The 13635-nt window shown below is 38.0% G+C and overlaps 1 protein-coding gene across 1 annotated transcript in view; it reads right to left on the bottom strand.

Annotated features, from left to right (window-relative positions):
- The window catches only part of LOC124135470 (tRNA (guanine-N(7)-)-methyltransferase non-catalytic subunit wdr4-like), a 160568-nt gene extending 149346 nt beyond the window's left edge, over positions 1 to 11222 (bottom strand). The window contains exons 1-2 of the mRNA XM_048386021.1: positions 11027 to 11222; positions 8607 to 8698 (exon numbers count right to left, since the gene is read on the bottom strand). Of these exons, the coding sequence (XP_048241978.1) occupies positions 8607 to 8680 (74 nt within the window). The 5' untranslated portion in view covers positions 8681 to 8698; positions 11027 to 11222. The remainder of the gene's footprint in view (positions 1 to 8606; positions 8699 to 11026) is intronic.
- Positions 11223 to 13635: the final 2413 nt, after the last annotated feature.

The following is a 13635-nucleotide window of genomic DNA, read 5'->3' as shown; positions in this document are numbered from 1 at the left end:
GCACCAGCCCCGCACCAGTGCTTGGCAGCCTTGGCAAGTTTGGACTTAATCTAGAAGATTGTCTGTTTTGTGCCAAGTGCTGGTGTCCTTGAATGTTGCCAACAGTTCTTGTACACCAGCATGGTATAAAAATGTCAGACATATTTCCATCCATTACTGTGTGAATACTGTAGAATGCTGAGTCAATAAAATATCAATTTGACCGACAGACAATTAATTCAGTATAAGGACAATTTGATCATTTTATTTTATGATTCATTCGTCTCAGGTTTGTGGAACCAATGCACTGAAAAGTAAATAAGTGTCACCTTGTATTTACATATACTATTGAGTGAGTGAGGGAAACTTGGTTAATGGTGTGTCAGCAATATTTCAATTTAATAATCCAATTAAAACTTATTTGGTTATCAAACATTAAAACTCATTTGACAGACTGTCAGGCTATTAAGACACTGTTTGAAAGCTATGTATAGGTGAGGTGAAATTGGGTTTAACGTCGCGTCCAAGATTATTGCACTTATATAGCGACGTGCATGTACGTGTGTGTGTGTGGGTGGCTGCTTGTACTAGTCCGGACTGATGCCGATTTATAGTGCTAGCTCACTGAGATACCATGCCGCAGTTTAACATGAATACCCCACTCAGACACAGTATACTGACTCCGAGCCGACCAGTCCTTGTTTTAGCCCCTTAATGCCGAGCGCCAGACAGGGTAACAACAAGTACCATCTTTTAACGTCTTTTGGTATGACGCGGCCGGGGATCGAACCCCGGACCTTCCGCTCTCCGGGCGGACGCTCTACCACAAGACCGAAAGCTATGTATAATTGATAGGACTATTTGCTTCAAATTTACATTAAAACCTTTATATTTCTGTCATGTAGCGGGTTTCACCGAAGTGGTAAACGTCTGAGACCTGCATCACTTCGGGCTTTCCTCCCTGATTAAGCTGACACGCCGTGATTTAACTGGAATACTGTTAAAAGCGGCGTTAAACCCAACTCACTCACTCACTCACTCACTCACTCACTCACTGTCATGTAGCAGACTGCACTTATTCACGAACACTCTTTCAAACTAAACAGGAAGACAGCAAAATCTACAATCTTGTGGAAGCTAAGAAAACAGGATTCAGTCTTATTCTTCCTTCCTTGATATACATGTGTACTGAATATGCATATTTGAATATCAATCTTGCATATTTACAATTAGCAGAGTTCCTGAGTAACTGCATATTTGCACATGATATGCACAATAAATCACCATAACCCAATTAATTTCGAGTTGTGTGCGCACAAATATGCATGAAAAAAATATCTACCCAATAGTATAACGACGGTGTGCACTGCCTAGTCAGCTTGAATACTGTATACCGTCTAAACAAACCTTTATTAACTGATCACGATCGTAGGCATTACATGTACATGATCTCTACTACATTGACTAATGCAAAAAAGTGCAACGTCTCATTTATTGCAACTTAGACATGCATCGATGTTGTGAGCTGATGCAATACGTGACACACTTGGGGCTGCATGTGGACAGGTACAAATTAGATGTCACATGAAGCCACATTTTTAGCAGAATTACTTTTAAAAAAGGTTTATTCATTGATTTACAAATACCTAATAGACTGGACCCAAAGGACTGGAGCCAACAGACTGGATAGACTAGACCCAAAGGACTAGACCCAACAGACTGGATAGACTGGATCCAATAGACTGGACCCAACAGACTGGACCCAATAGACTGGAGCCAACAGACTGGAGCCAACAGACTGGACCCAACAGACTGGACCCAATAGACTGGAGCCAACAGACTGGATAGACTGGACCCAACAGACTGGATAGACTGGATCCAATAGACTGGACCCAACAGACTGGACCCAATAGACTGGAGCCAACAGACTGGACCCAACAGACTGGAACCAATAGACTGGACCCAACAGACTGGAGCCAACAGACTGGACCCAATAGACTGGAGCCAACAGACTGGACAGACTGGAACCAATAGACTGGACCCTAGGGAGTAAAACCATGTTGAATACCCAGAGAAAACTAAATGAGTGAATGAGTTTTTACGCTTTCAGCAATATCACGGCAGGGGACAGCAGACATGGGCTTCACACATTGTATCCATGTCGGGAAACGAACCCGTGTCTTTGGCTTGACGAGCGAACGCTTAGGCTACCCAACTGCCCAGAAAACAAAGTGAATAATAACATGTGAGTAAATACTAAATACCTAACAATTATCTAAAGCCCTGACTTAGAATTTACATCAAAGTTGCCCTCTTTATTCAAATGTTCAGCGCAACCTCTCGCCTGGACCCTGCTAACCCAGTTATTATTGTTGACATATTTATTTATTTATTTAAGATACTACGCAATAAATCGCAAAGAACAGTGAAGTACAAAGCTTGCTTTATTTAACAATAAAACATTGTTCTATCATGACGTCAAGTGTGAAGGTTCGAATATGAGCTCGCAACTTGATGACATAATATATTAGGAAACATTATTTTTTAGAGGGAAGTGTTTTGTGAGTTGTTCCATATAGATGTAGCTGGGGTACGCAGAAAAACGCGGTGGCCGGACAATCACATCCAAAAGTGGGAGAGATGTGACAATCAGTATTAGTAGAAAAGGTACAGGTAATCGACATGAGGATTGTGAGGAAATACCAAACTTAACCCACCTATTCATAAAATGGGCTTGGCCGACATTGCTGAGGTCGGATTCTATTCAGGCAGTCATCATTATTAAAATTTGGGTAAATATTTGTAAAGCATGTACATTTTATCAACATCCTTAAAGAGGCTGTACATAATGTTGATATCTCATTGGGATGTGTCCCATATGGTTTATTCTCCCTACAGTGTTTTCTTGTACAATAAAAAACTCCCAGATGATGTTTATTTCTTAAATAAGAATTGACATAAATAAGTTTTGCATTTATGGAGGTATAAACACAAAAGAGTGAGTAAGTGAGTTGGGTTTAACGCCACTTTTAACAATATTCCAGTTATATCACGGCGTGTCAGCTTAATGTGGGAGGAAAGCCCGAAGTGATGCAGGTCTCAGACGTTTACCACTTCGGTGAAACCCACGAGCACGGGTATGGTGCTGACAAACCTAGAAACATAATCGGGGTGAACCGGGATTAGAACCCACAATCATAGGTTTCTGGCGTGCCCAAGGGACGCAACTCTGCACAGTGAATCGCGGCGCCTTAGACGACTGGGCCACCCATGCCCCCTAAACACAAAAGAAACAGCGTGCATACTGTATAAATCCGCATGTTCACACCAGTTTTGTATGCTATACCTCCAGTAATTCACAAGCATATTAGATATCAATTCTTCAAAAAACTAAACAAATTTTTTTTTGAATAAAGACACAAGGGACAATAAAGTGCACTGGACAACTTAGTCAGCTGACCAACAAAACAAAAACCACGAAAAACAAACTGAACATGAAGTAAATGTTATCCTGGCCATGTTTGTTTATCTGTCTTAATCAAATCATGGCAATAATTGTCCAATGTAACACTTATCCTAATAAGGTTGAGTAGCCACAGAATTACTTAATTGCCATTAATTATACAGCCAGGTGCTAATCCCTACATAAGCCTGCTTTGATTAATCCTGATCTGAATTGTCCTGCTCCTCTATGGTCAGCCATCCTAAACAAGCTTAGCAACTATTGTTAGAAGTGTGTATGTTAATGATCAAATCCCTGTCATGTGACCCTAGCTATATAAACTTGATCAGATGAAGACGCATAGAGACTGAATGCAGTCTAACCCATAGGTAAGCCGGGGTCAGACCAGGTGCTCTGGGGCACCATAGCAGCCATGATGTGCTGACCTGGCACATGGTTGCAGCCATGATGTGCTGACCTGGCACATGGTTGCAATTGTATATAGCTGTATACTCCCCAGGGTGTTGAGAATGATAACTGGAATGCCTACAGATGCACTGGTCGGGGACAAACAAAACCACATGTCAGCAGATATTGGTACCTGCATATGCATATGGTATGATAGAGAGAGAGAGAGAGAGAGAGAGAGTGAGTGAGTGAGTGAGTGAGTGAGTGAGTGAGTGAGTGAGTGTGTGTGTGTGAGTGTGTGAGTGAGTGTGAGTGAGTGAGTGCCCATAAGTCAAGCTTGTAATGCTTTGTCAAACTTAATTTAAGCACATCGAGGCAATATCTGTTTCACAGCTGGCACTTATCAAAACACCCTGACCTAAGAGTGACTTCAGACCTGAGATACCAGTCTATTACCTATCTTGTCAGTTTGTATTTACAAATTATTTCTTGAATATCAATGATAAAGTACAATGATAAAGTACCTTAGTGTTACTGTTCTTGTAGGGAATGAAATTTAAGGCAATATTTCTGTACGCAGTTATTTATTCAACAACCGCAGCTGTTCAACACATTTTTCGAACCATGTCACAATACCAACCGACCGCAGACAGAAGGACAAAAGTCACAAATTTCACATTACTCCAAATCATCATTCAAACAGTTTGGGTGACCAATTCAACATTGACAACATATTGTGGTTGACTGTACAAAACTGTTTCAATTCCCAACAGTTACTATGGATGTGAATTGCCAATTTCTTAAAAATCCAGGCAAACTATGCACTAGAGAAAAATAACTTGTATGTAGATGTAGATGAAAAATGCTCAGGTTGAGCATGATGATTCCACATCTCTGGCTCTTTGGTTTCACTCAACCAGCTGTAGATCAGCTGTACCTCATGGGTTTCACTTTATCAGCTGTGGATCAACAGTGCCTCTTGGGTTTCACATTACCAGCTGTGGATCAGCTGTACCTCATGGGTTTCACCTTGTAAGCTGTGGGTCAACAGTGCCTCATGGGTTTCACTTTATCAGCTGTGGATCAACAGTGCCTCATGGGTTTCAAATTACCAGCTGTGGATCAGCTGTACCTCATGGGTTTCACATTACCAGCTGTGGATCAGCTGTACCTCATGGGTTTCACTTTATAGCTGTGGGTCAACAGTGCCTCATGGGTTTCACTTTATCAGCTGTGGATCAACAGTGCCTCTTGGGTTTCACATTACCAGCTGTGGATCAGCTGTACCTCATGGGTTTCACTTGACCAGCTGTGGATCAGCTGTACCTCATGGGTTTCACTTGACCAGCTGTGGATCAGCTACACCTCAGAGGTTGATTATTTGTTGACCACTAGTCTAATGTAATCACCTCACCCTTTATTTTTTAAATATGTCATTTTCTGATTGAGAACAAGCTGTTGTATTGAGCTACTTGAACACTGACTGCCTCCAGCATCTGTGTCAGTAGCTTTTCACATATTGACTGTTATTCAACGATTTATCTTGGAGCCTTAGATATTGATATTCCAACCCCAGGTCTACATAACATAACAGTAAAAATTCCAAATTTGAACTAAAAATACCCCAATCCAGGTTATAACAAATGAAAGTAAAGTTTTAGATAATTTGAATTTTAATGAATAGTAGGACCAATACAGAGAAAATTAAAAGACATTAATACTCTGTATTAAATTATTTCATTCAATGCAAAGTAAAGTACCTGTGAATTTATAAAAATAAAGACTTTAAAAAATCCCAATGTAGTAAAAAATACTACTTTAATTTATTACTTAGTTTAAAACCCATGCTAAATCTCTATCATTCGCTGGGCCTACCTCACTAAAACCTAGATTACTACATTCTTGGTTCAGTCTAACAGCTAAAGGTCCAGATTCCCTGCATTGCCAAAACTACACCAACAACACTTGCAGCCACCCTGACACATTTCATGCTTCTTTCATACCAGGCAAAACTTGAAATGGACTTATGACAAGCCAAACATGTGGTAAAAGTAGCCAAATAACTAATGTAGAAGGTAACCAATCCTCAATAATCCAGTGTATTGAATCCCTTTCACTACCATAGCTTCAGTTACGAACTGACGTCAGCATCCCTATCCCTCTTATTAGTAATCAGCATCAGTTATTTCAAACACGTTTGGTACGTTCCATTTGTTTCTCGTGTAATGTCACACACAGCAATATTCCAGCAATATAATGGCTGGCTGTAAATAATCAAGTCTGAACCGACAATCCAGTGATTGACACCGAGTTTGACGAATTCACTAAATCGCCACTTACAACCAGCATTGGTTGCCAGGCACCTTTCCTAATTCAGAGTACCCACAGGGCTTTGATTGGATTAGATGACTATTTTTAGCCCTGCCTATATTTTGTATCAGACTGAAGGATGCAATCTTCCCAATGGCTGGGTCTAGAGACAAACGTGCCATCTCTTAAAGCATAACAGCCTAAACACTAAAATTTATATTACAGTATTACATGAAATGTTAACATCTTAAAAAGAAGAGTATTAATAATTTAGACAAAAATTAAAGCAAGACATTTAGTATACCTTGGAGAAAAAAGAAAAAATATATTTCAGATTTCTTTTTTGTTCTTCAAGAAGTTATTTGACTATGTTACCATGTGTGCTGTGTTTAACAAGCCAATCTTGTGGTTTATATAATGTGTTATATAAGCAGTTATTGTGTGTTAAGTTTGCATTCAGCAGAAAAAAAATAGTGTTATCCGATTATAGTCTTTTGTCCGCTTTCAGATTCATTAATCAATTATTTTAAAAGCATCACCAAATGTCATAGCAAATGAAATTCTTTCCCTGTATGTCCACATAGAAGTGTGAACCGCTAAAGGTAAAAATCTGAAAAACAGATAAACTTTCTGTCATAGCGCTACAATAACCATTAGAAGATCTTCAATACGGAAAAACATGAACCATGAATCCTCTTCAATTCAAACATTTAGCTTTCAATGCTGACAATAAATTCTTGTAAAACTCACAGACTGTCTAATCTTGCTGCTGTGACAGAAAAGTAAGATTCAATAATGACTCATTGATGTGTTACTACATACATGTAATACATACTGCAAATAACTCATGCTTATGGCCAGAATATTCCATTGTGTACTGATAGTCAATGTTTAATTGTATCTTCACTTATACTGAAAACAATAATTTTTCTCAATTAAACCTTAAAAGCAAACTCTTAGGTGTAGCAATCAATCAGTTGAGACGGGTTTGTTTCTAATAATTCATTATAATTGATAAGAATATTAGTATAAAATTTCACAAGAGAGCACAATGCCCAAGATTTCATCAGCAAATTCTCAGCATCTGTGGTAAGATTACCTCATGGTAAAACCACTAATGTAATACAATTCTGTATCAGGACATAAGGCTGTTATCATAACAGGTAGGTACGATGTATTTACAGCAATCAAAACAAACAAAGCTTGTCAGTGTAGATAATCTTCATTGTGTTACAACTGCAGACAGAAACTGCTCAGTCCTAACTGTTTTGATCATGTCCGGTCAAAATTTAAGAATGTCCGGACAATACTTTTTAAAATGTCCGGACAGAAAAATTTAAATGTCCGGTAAGCAATATTTTAAACCGGACATTTGAGATTCCCAATCGGACATGTCCGGCGCATATGACGGTTTCCGGACCCCTGCTGTTATGTTATACATTGATTTGCAAGGGCCACAAACAAAGTCAACAATGTCTTTTAAATTGAAAAGAAAATCATAAAAATAAATATTATATTAGTTTCATTAAATCTTACAATCCAGAAAAGAAATCTGTAGACTTTACTACATTCAATACATGATTGGAATGTAACTATATTGTTCTTCCGAAACTCGAAAGACGAGTTATCAGGTCTCATTCAGACAGAAAAAAAGGATATTATGAAACAATGTGAACATGATTAGTACACGGAACCCTAATACTATAATATATACCATATCAATTACACACCATATCAATAAACCTCCAGTAAAGTACTTGTGCAAAGATCATAGAATTTGTCAATAAACCCTGCATATAGGTAGGTATCAGACTTTCTCCTTAAGTAATTATTGGGTAGGGTTAAGGGCTCAATTATTTCAATAAAACCTATGTGTCTTCATCTCTAGAGAGGTTATTGATGACTGATGACACAGATATTGCTCCAACAATGAACCAAACATGGATAAATTGATGACACAGCGATAATGAGATTCACCCCTAGTTCATGAAGCTATCAATAGTATTATTGAAGAAACTAATTCAAACTACCTTAACAAACAACAGTGACATTGTAACCTAATAAACATGTAACAATGCATGTTTGCAGTGTTCTGATATTCGATTGACAGGATCATTTTAACCTGATTCCTAACTGCAGCAAGTCAGACAAGGAATATTGACAACGAGAATAAGGTGGAATCGAATATTTCATACTGGGATCGTGCCGTTGACGAAAATCCGTCAATAGCTATAAATTAATCGAGGATTGTAGTAAACGTAGTAAATTCCCTCACTGGGTGATTCCCCAAAGTCTGTTTCATTGATAGAATGTATCGATTCGTAAGGGATCGATCCCGCATAGGCACGAGCTGGTTTGTCAACCACGTGTTGAAAGATTGAGGGCTGATTTCGACTAATATACAGATATAAACGGTTATCGAAATTGTTGTTATAAATCCAAGACGAATCAATGATAACTGAATTACCCAGTGTCACAAAACAACACCGTGGCTGAACTTGCCAAAGCGACTTTCCCATGCTTCCTTCTAATTGCCGCCATGATAAAACCTTCAGTCCCCTACAACAAATCAAAACGTAAACAATGCATTTATTGTCAATTCAGTTGAACACATTTTCACGTAACAGGTATCATAATAGTTCAGAAGGAATCAACGTAAGTCTAAAATCTAAATCCCCAGTGTAATCGTTTTATAAACCCGCACCGCACTGTTCATTGACGATATGAGCGACAGGGCGGTTTGTAACGAGCGCGCTGATTGGTCCGATGTGGCATCGCGATATTGACAAGTTTACGTCAATATAACGGGACTTGGTTCATGAATATGCATCGCTGAGAACAAAGGCCCGCCCCTTTGAGGTGTTTGTTTTGATTGAAAAGAGGCGGCACTTCTGAGCTCAGTGTGCTCGGCACATCGGAACGTGCCACTGTGACTCGTGTGACATGAGAATCAATTCTAGGAGAGTCGTATCCACTCGACTACCTGAGTGTTCTACAGCCTCAGAAATTTTATCAACTTTCAAAGACGAAATTTACTTCATGCTCCCTGCCTTAAAAAGGAAAACGGTCTAAGATTTTTAAAAAAGAAAAGAATGTTTTACATGCATTAATGATATGTAACAATGGGCTTAGCGAACACACACTATCTTATCCTCGCAACATACATTGTATCTATGTCGGTGTGGAATGGACAATTCGCAAAAACTGTTGTGAGAGATATACGAATATATGTTAATACGAATGATCATACATTTACGCATTCATAGTTTGACATTTTGCACATTTTGTAATGATATATATATAATATAACAGTTATACGCTACTGAATGTAGGCAATATAACATCGAGATGTAATGGCTTTGAAAGGATGCTTGAAACATTGCTGTTGTCTATCATGTTATTGTTAGTCATCGCAAGCTCTCAAGGCGCATGTATCGTCAATACTTCGCCATCATTTGATCGAGAAGGTATTACAATAAATAGGTTTCTGTAAAATAAATGATAATCACTAACGAATGTTTTTAACACATGTTGTGTGTTAAATACAAACAAAAAATATTCACGTAATGAGATATCCGATATAAATTGATCATTACGCATATGGCTTATTGCTTATTTGAGACATTTGCAAAGAACTGAGCAAATAAGTAAAATTGTAGTTTGGAGGAATGCAAGCCTAAAACAGTTTACATTTCCACGGGCGAATAGATGCGCCTGGAATAGTAAATAGAGAAATTGATAGAATGTATTCTTCGTCTTTGTCCTGTACCATCAAGGGCGTATGTCTATAATCGCATCAACTTAGTCTGGTAATTGTGTAACTGCACGCGATTAATCTATTAACATCACGTCTTCCATACGAATGTGTATGACAACGCTACTGGTATATTTCATAACAGTCATTGCAGATATGCGCAGGCTACATTCATTGGAAAACGCAATTGGAATAGCCCTGTTTTCATTAAAAAGGAAACCATAAATGGTTTTAATGCATATGGTCTACGTTATAAATGCAATAAATCATTTTCGTATATTTTCCTGTTGTGTTTTAGCATGAGGCTGTATTGTGTTGGGAGCGCTACACACAAGTGAATGAATTACGAGAAAAGGTAATTGTTTCTGTCGACATGAATAGGACCTTTTTCAACACCGTTATCACACAATGACGGATTTGGAAGATGGAAAAAGGGGAAATTAGGGCTCTAACATGCAGCGGTTTTCATATGCACATATTAGCTTTTGTTAGTGTTCAGGTGATAACCTCGGGGGTCTATGAATGGCGCTTTTACACCTACTGGTTTGTTCTCTGCCACATGTCCACTGTGATAAACAACACGACTTATATCACTGACTCTCCTTATATACATTATTCTCGTGCGCACATTAAATTTCAAAGTTAGATGCTCTACAGAAAGTTTATAATCCTTACGTATGCTCCCAAATAGCAAAAACTGTTTTCAGAATTTCGAATAGTTGTACTTTTGTGATGAAATTCAACAAAAAATTGACAAATATATGTATCAGTGTGAAGTACTTTAAGATCGTGAGTACATACGTTTTGTCCCGAAGGGTTGGCTATTGATAAACTCGATAGTTTAAATGTTTGTGAACTATATACACACACATACACACAATTACTTTAATGTAAACTTGACATTACGCTTATAAAAGATGCTTTTGAACCAGCTGACTTGATTGACACGTGTGCATTGCTAGTCCGAGACTTCAACTCCGCTGTGTGGTTGTATCTGTGCATGAAACCCGTGCGACTATCTGGAAATAAACTACACCCGTCTTTCATCCAGCTGCACTCACTCACCATGTCACTCATCTCAAATATATAATCTTAAACACCACCATCCAACCTCTTCAAAACCGTCCACTTACCTATAGCAATTAACAAGTTATGCCAGACGTATATGAGAAATCCACATCGTTTATGCATATCCGTAAACAAGAAGTATAGTATCCGAAGTGAAATTGACATAAATCCATCGCAAAAGTGACTTTAAAACACAAAATTCTTCCTCAAAGCAGCACCAAAGGAAGGCGTTTGGATGATGCAACGGGAATTACCCCTCTGAAGCGCTTTATTATTTTGCATTGATATAAGGCCTCCATGCAAGGAGAGTTATTGAAAATCAGTATTTTGGCCATTTCTGCCTTTGATCGCCTCGAAGCTGAGGTAAACCGACAAGTAACTATTGAACAAAACGCTCGATGAATCGAAAGTCAGCGTTTCAGTTACCTGTTGTTCCGATAGTGAGATTTACGTGTGGACAGATCCGTCAACATGTTCCATGGAAGAAAACAATGACTTTATAGGTTTTATGTTAAGTTTTCTCCTTGTTTCACTCCCTTAGCTAGATGTGATGCTTTAGTGCTAAGACCAGGGCCTAGATACCGTGAAGTCGTCGTTGGGGGAGGATATACGAAGAGAATTTACTGTTATAACCGCGGCACGTGTTTTCAGATAAATACTTATCTTTGAGTATTATTCTCTCTACTCTCTGCTCGTGCTTTGCTCCCGTAACATGTATTAAGTGTCTGGGTTTATTTATTTCGGAGGGAATCAGCATTTATAATAATGTGTGTTGCTTGTTATTGTGAGACTTTGGAAGAGTGTATTAAAAACTACTTTTTGTGTGAATTCATTATTTTCAATGTGGGGCGAGAAGACGTTCTTTACATGCATGTCCTTAAGACGTTATATTAGAGAAGTTAATTATCTATGCTTTTTTACTTTTACATTTACTTATATATCCAGATCCAACCATAAGTTTACTGTCAACGATCTCAATATAAACCGATATACATATTAATACATGCTTTTAAAAAAAACACGTGTTGAAACTTCTTCATCTTTTACCTGAACCAATATAACGGTAATTTCACCGACATTTCAAACTCGTCCACTCAAAATCTTTGATGGACGAGCCACTTGACGATGATTGTACACACGCGCGCTTTTAATGTAAAACTACTTCACACATGCATCGTGCATGACTTGTTTATTTGTGGTCCCTTTTGAATCAGCTGTGGTCAGTAGTTAAGCAGTTGCTATGTATGTTTATCTCTTGCTATTACCCTCGTACAATGCTGTAGAAATGCTCCTAATAAACACGTCAATCTCACAGCTTGAAGAAGCTCTGTGATAATTTCAGTATATGCAAGATATTATTTGTTTTTTTGTGATACTGTCACAATTAGTTGGTTCCATGTTATGAAACGTATGCATCGACACGGTACATATAACATATTTGATTACATATTATATACACTATGTAGACAGAAATTCTGCAACTATCCTTGTCAAAAGTTAAATATATCAAAACCGATTTGATTAATTTTTAGAATTGAAACACCCTGACACATTAAGAAGCTATTGTGTCAGTGACTTTAAAACAATCACCATGTATAAAATGCGTTAGATAACAAAAGCTGGTTAAAAACATTCAGTGATTAAAGGCATGGATTGTAAAGAATATATACATCTTTAATTGGTATAAGTCAAATACAGCCTCAATTCCCATCGGTCAAAGTCTGATTTGCATACAGCGTATGTCTGGAAGTTCCGCCAACCGTTTTCAAGTCTATGAACCTCAGATCGCAATCGTCTTGTCTGTGCAATGCGATTTCACACTCAGATGCCAGTCTTAATTATCAATCTTTACAACAAGAACCCTGTCAATTATTCATAACCCGGCGAATATGCTTGTAAATTGTGTTCGCAAGCGCATGTGATAAACAAACAGGCTCGGCATACTGATTGTGATACTTTTGTTTTCTGTCGACAATAAACAATGTTTAAGTGAGCTCCACTGTTTGGTAACTTTCCGTACCCAGTGCCGTTCTTTGACTAACCAAGCGTTGACAACTAATTAAAAATGTTTAATTTGTACTCCGTCGAACCCTTGTGTGTAACCACACACAGTGTAGGTATTGCGTGAGTGATTAATTTTAATAACGTTAAATCAACGTGCACAAATGAACAAGTCGTATTAAGCATGTATGTATTACTTACTGTTTGGCTAAAACGCAAACTATCGGTGCTACTGTTAAACAATATAAGTAAGTTTTACTTACAGTTGAAGAAACGTCAAACTTTCATTAGTTAGATGTTATATAGGACATCTTGAAACATAATCCTATATCAACATTTCAACACAAGTATGACTGATGCATTCGAAAACAAGCATGAAACTTTTTAGAAGTCGGAGGAAAAAGTTTTGAGAAGAAAGCCCTTGATGTAGAAAATGAGAAAATAAACTTTACCTGTTCATTTATTCATGCACAAGAATATTTACCTATGTGAATTAATGCTATCACTTCTCCAAAATGGAACTAGCACAAACAGGTGATCATCAAATCACATGTAATACCCGGTAGGTCTTAAGTGTGTTGGTTGCACACCAAGACCAAACTAAAGGTAACTCGCTAAACGTATGCGAACCCCGAACGCTTAATTATTTGCGCACGCGTATTGTGGTTTTTGA

The sequence above is a fragment of the Haliotis rufescens genome, unplaced genomic scaffold (assembly GCF_023055435.1).
Source record: "Haliotis rufescens isolate VD_foot unplaced genomic scaffold, xgHalRufe1.0.p SCAF_6, whole genome shotgun sequence".
NCBI lineage: Eukaryota > Metazoa > Mollusca > Gastropoda > Lepetellida > Haliotidae > Haliotis > Haliotis rufescens.
The sequence above is the reverse complement of the archived record's forward strand: the minus strand, read 5'-3'. Positions and strand labels throughout refer to the sequence as shown.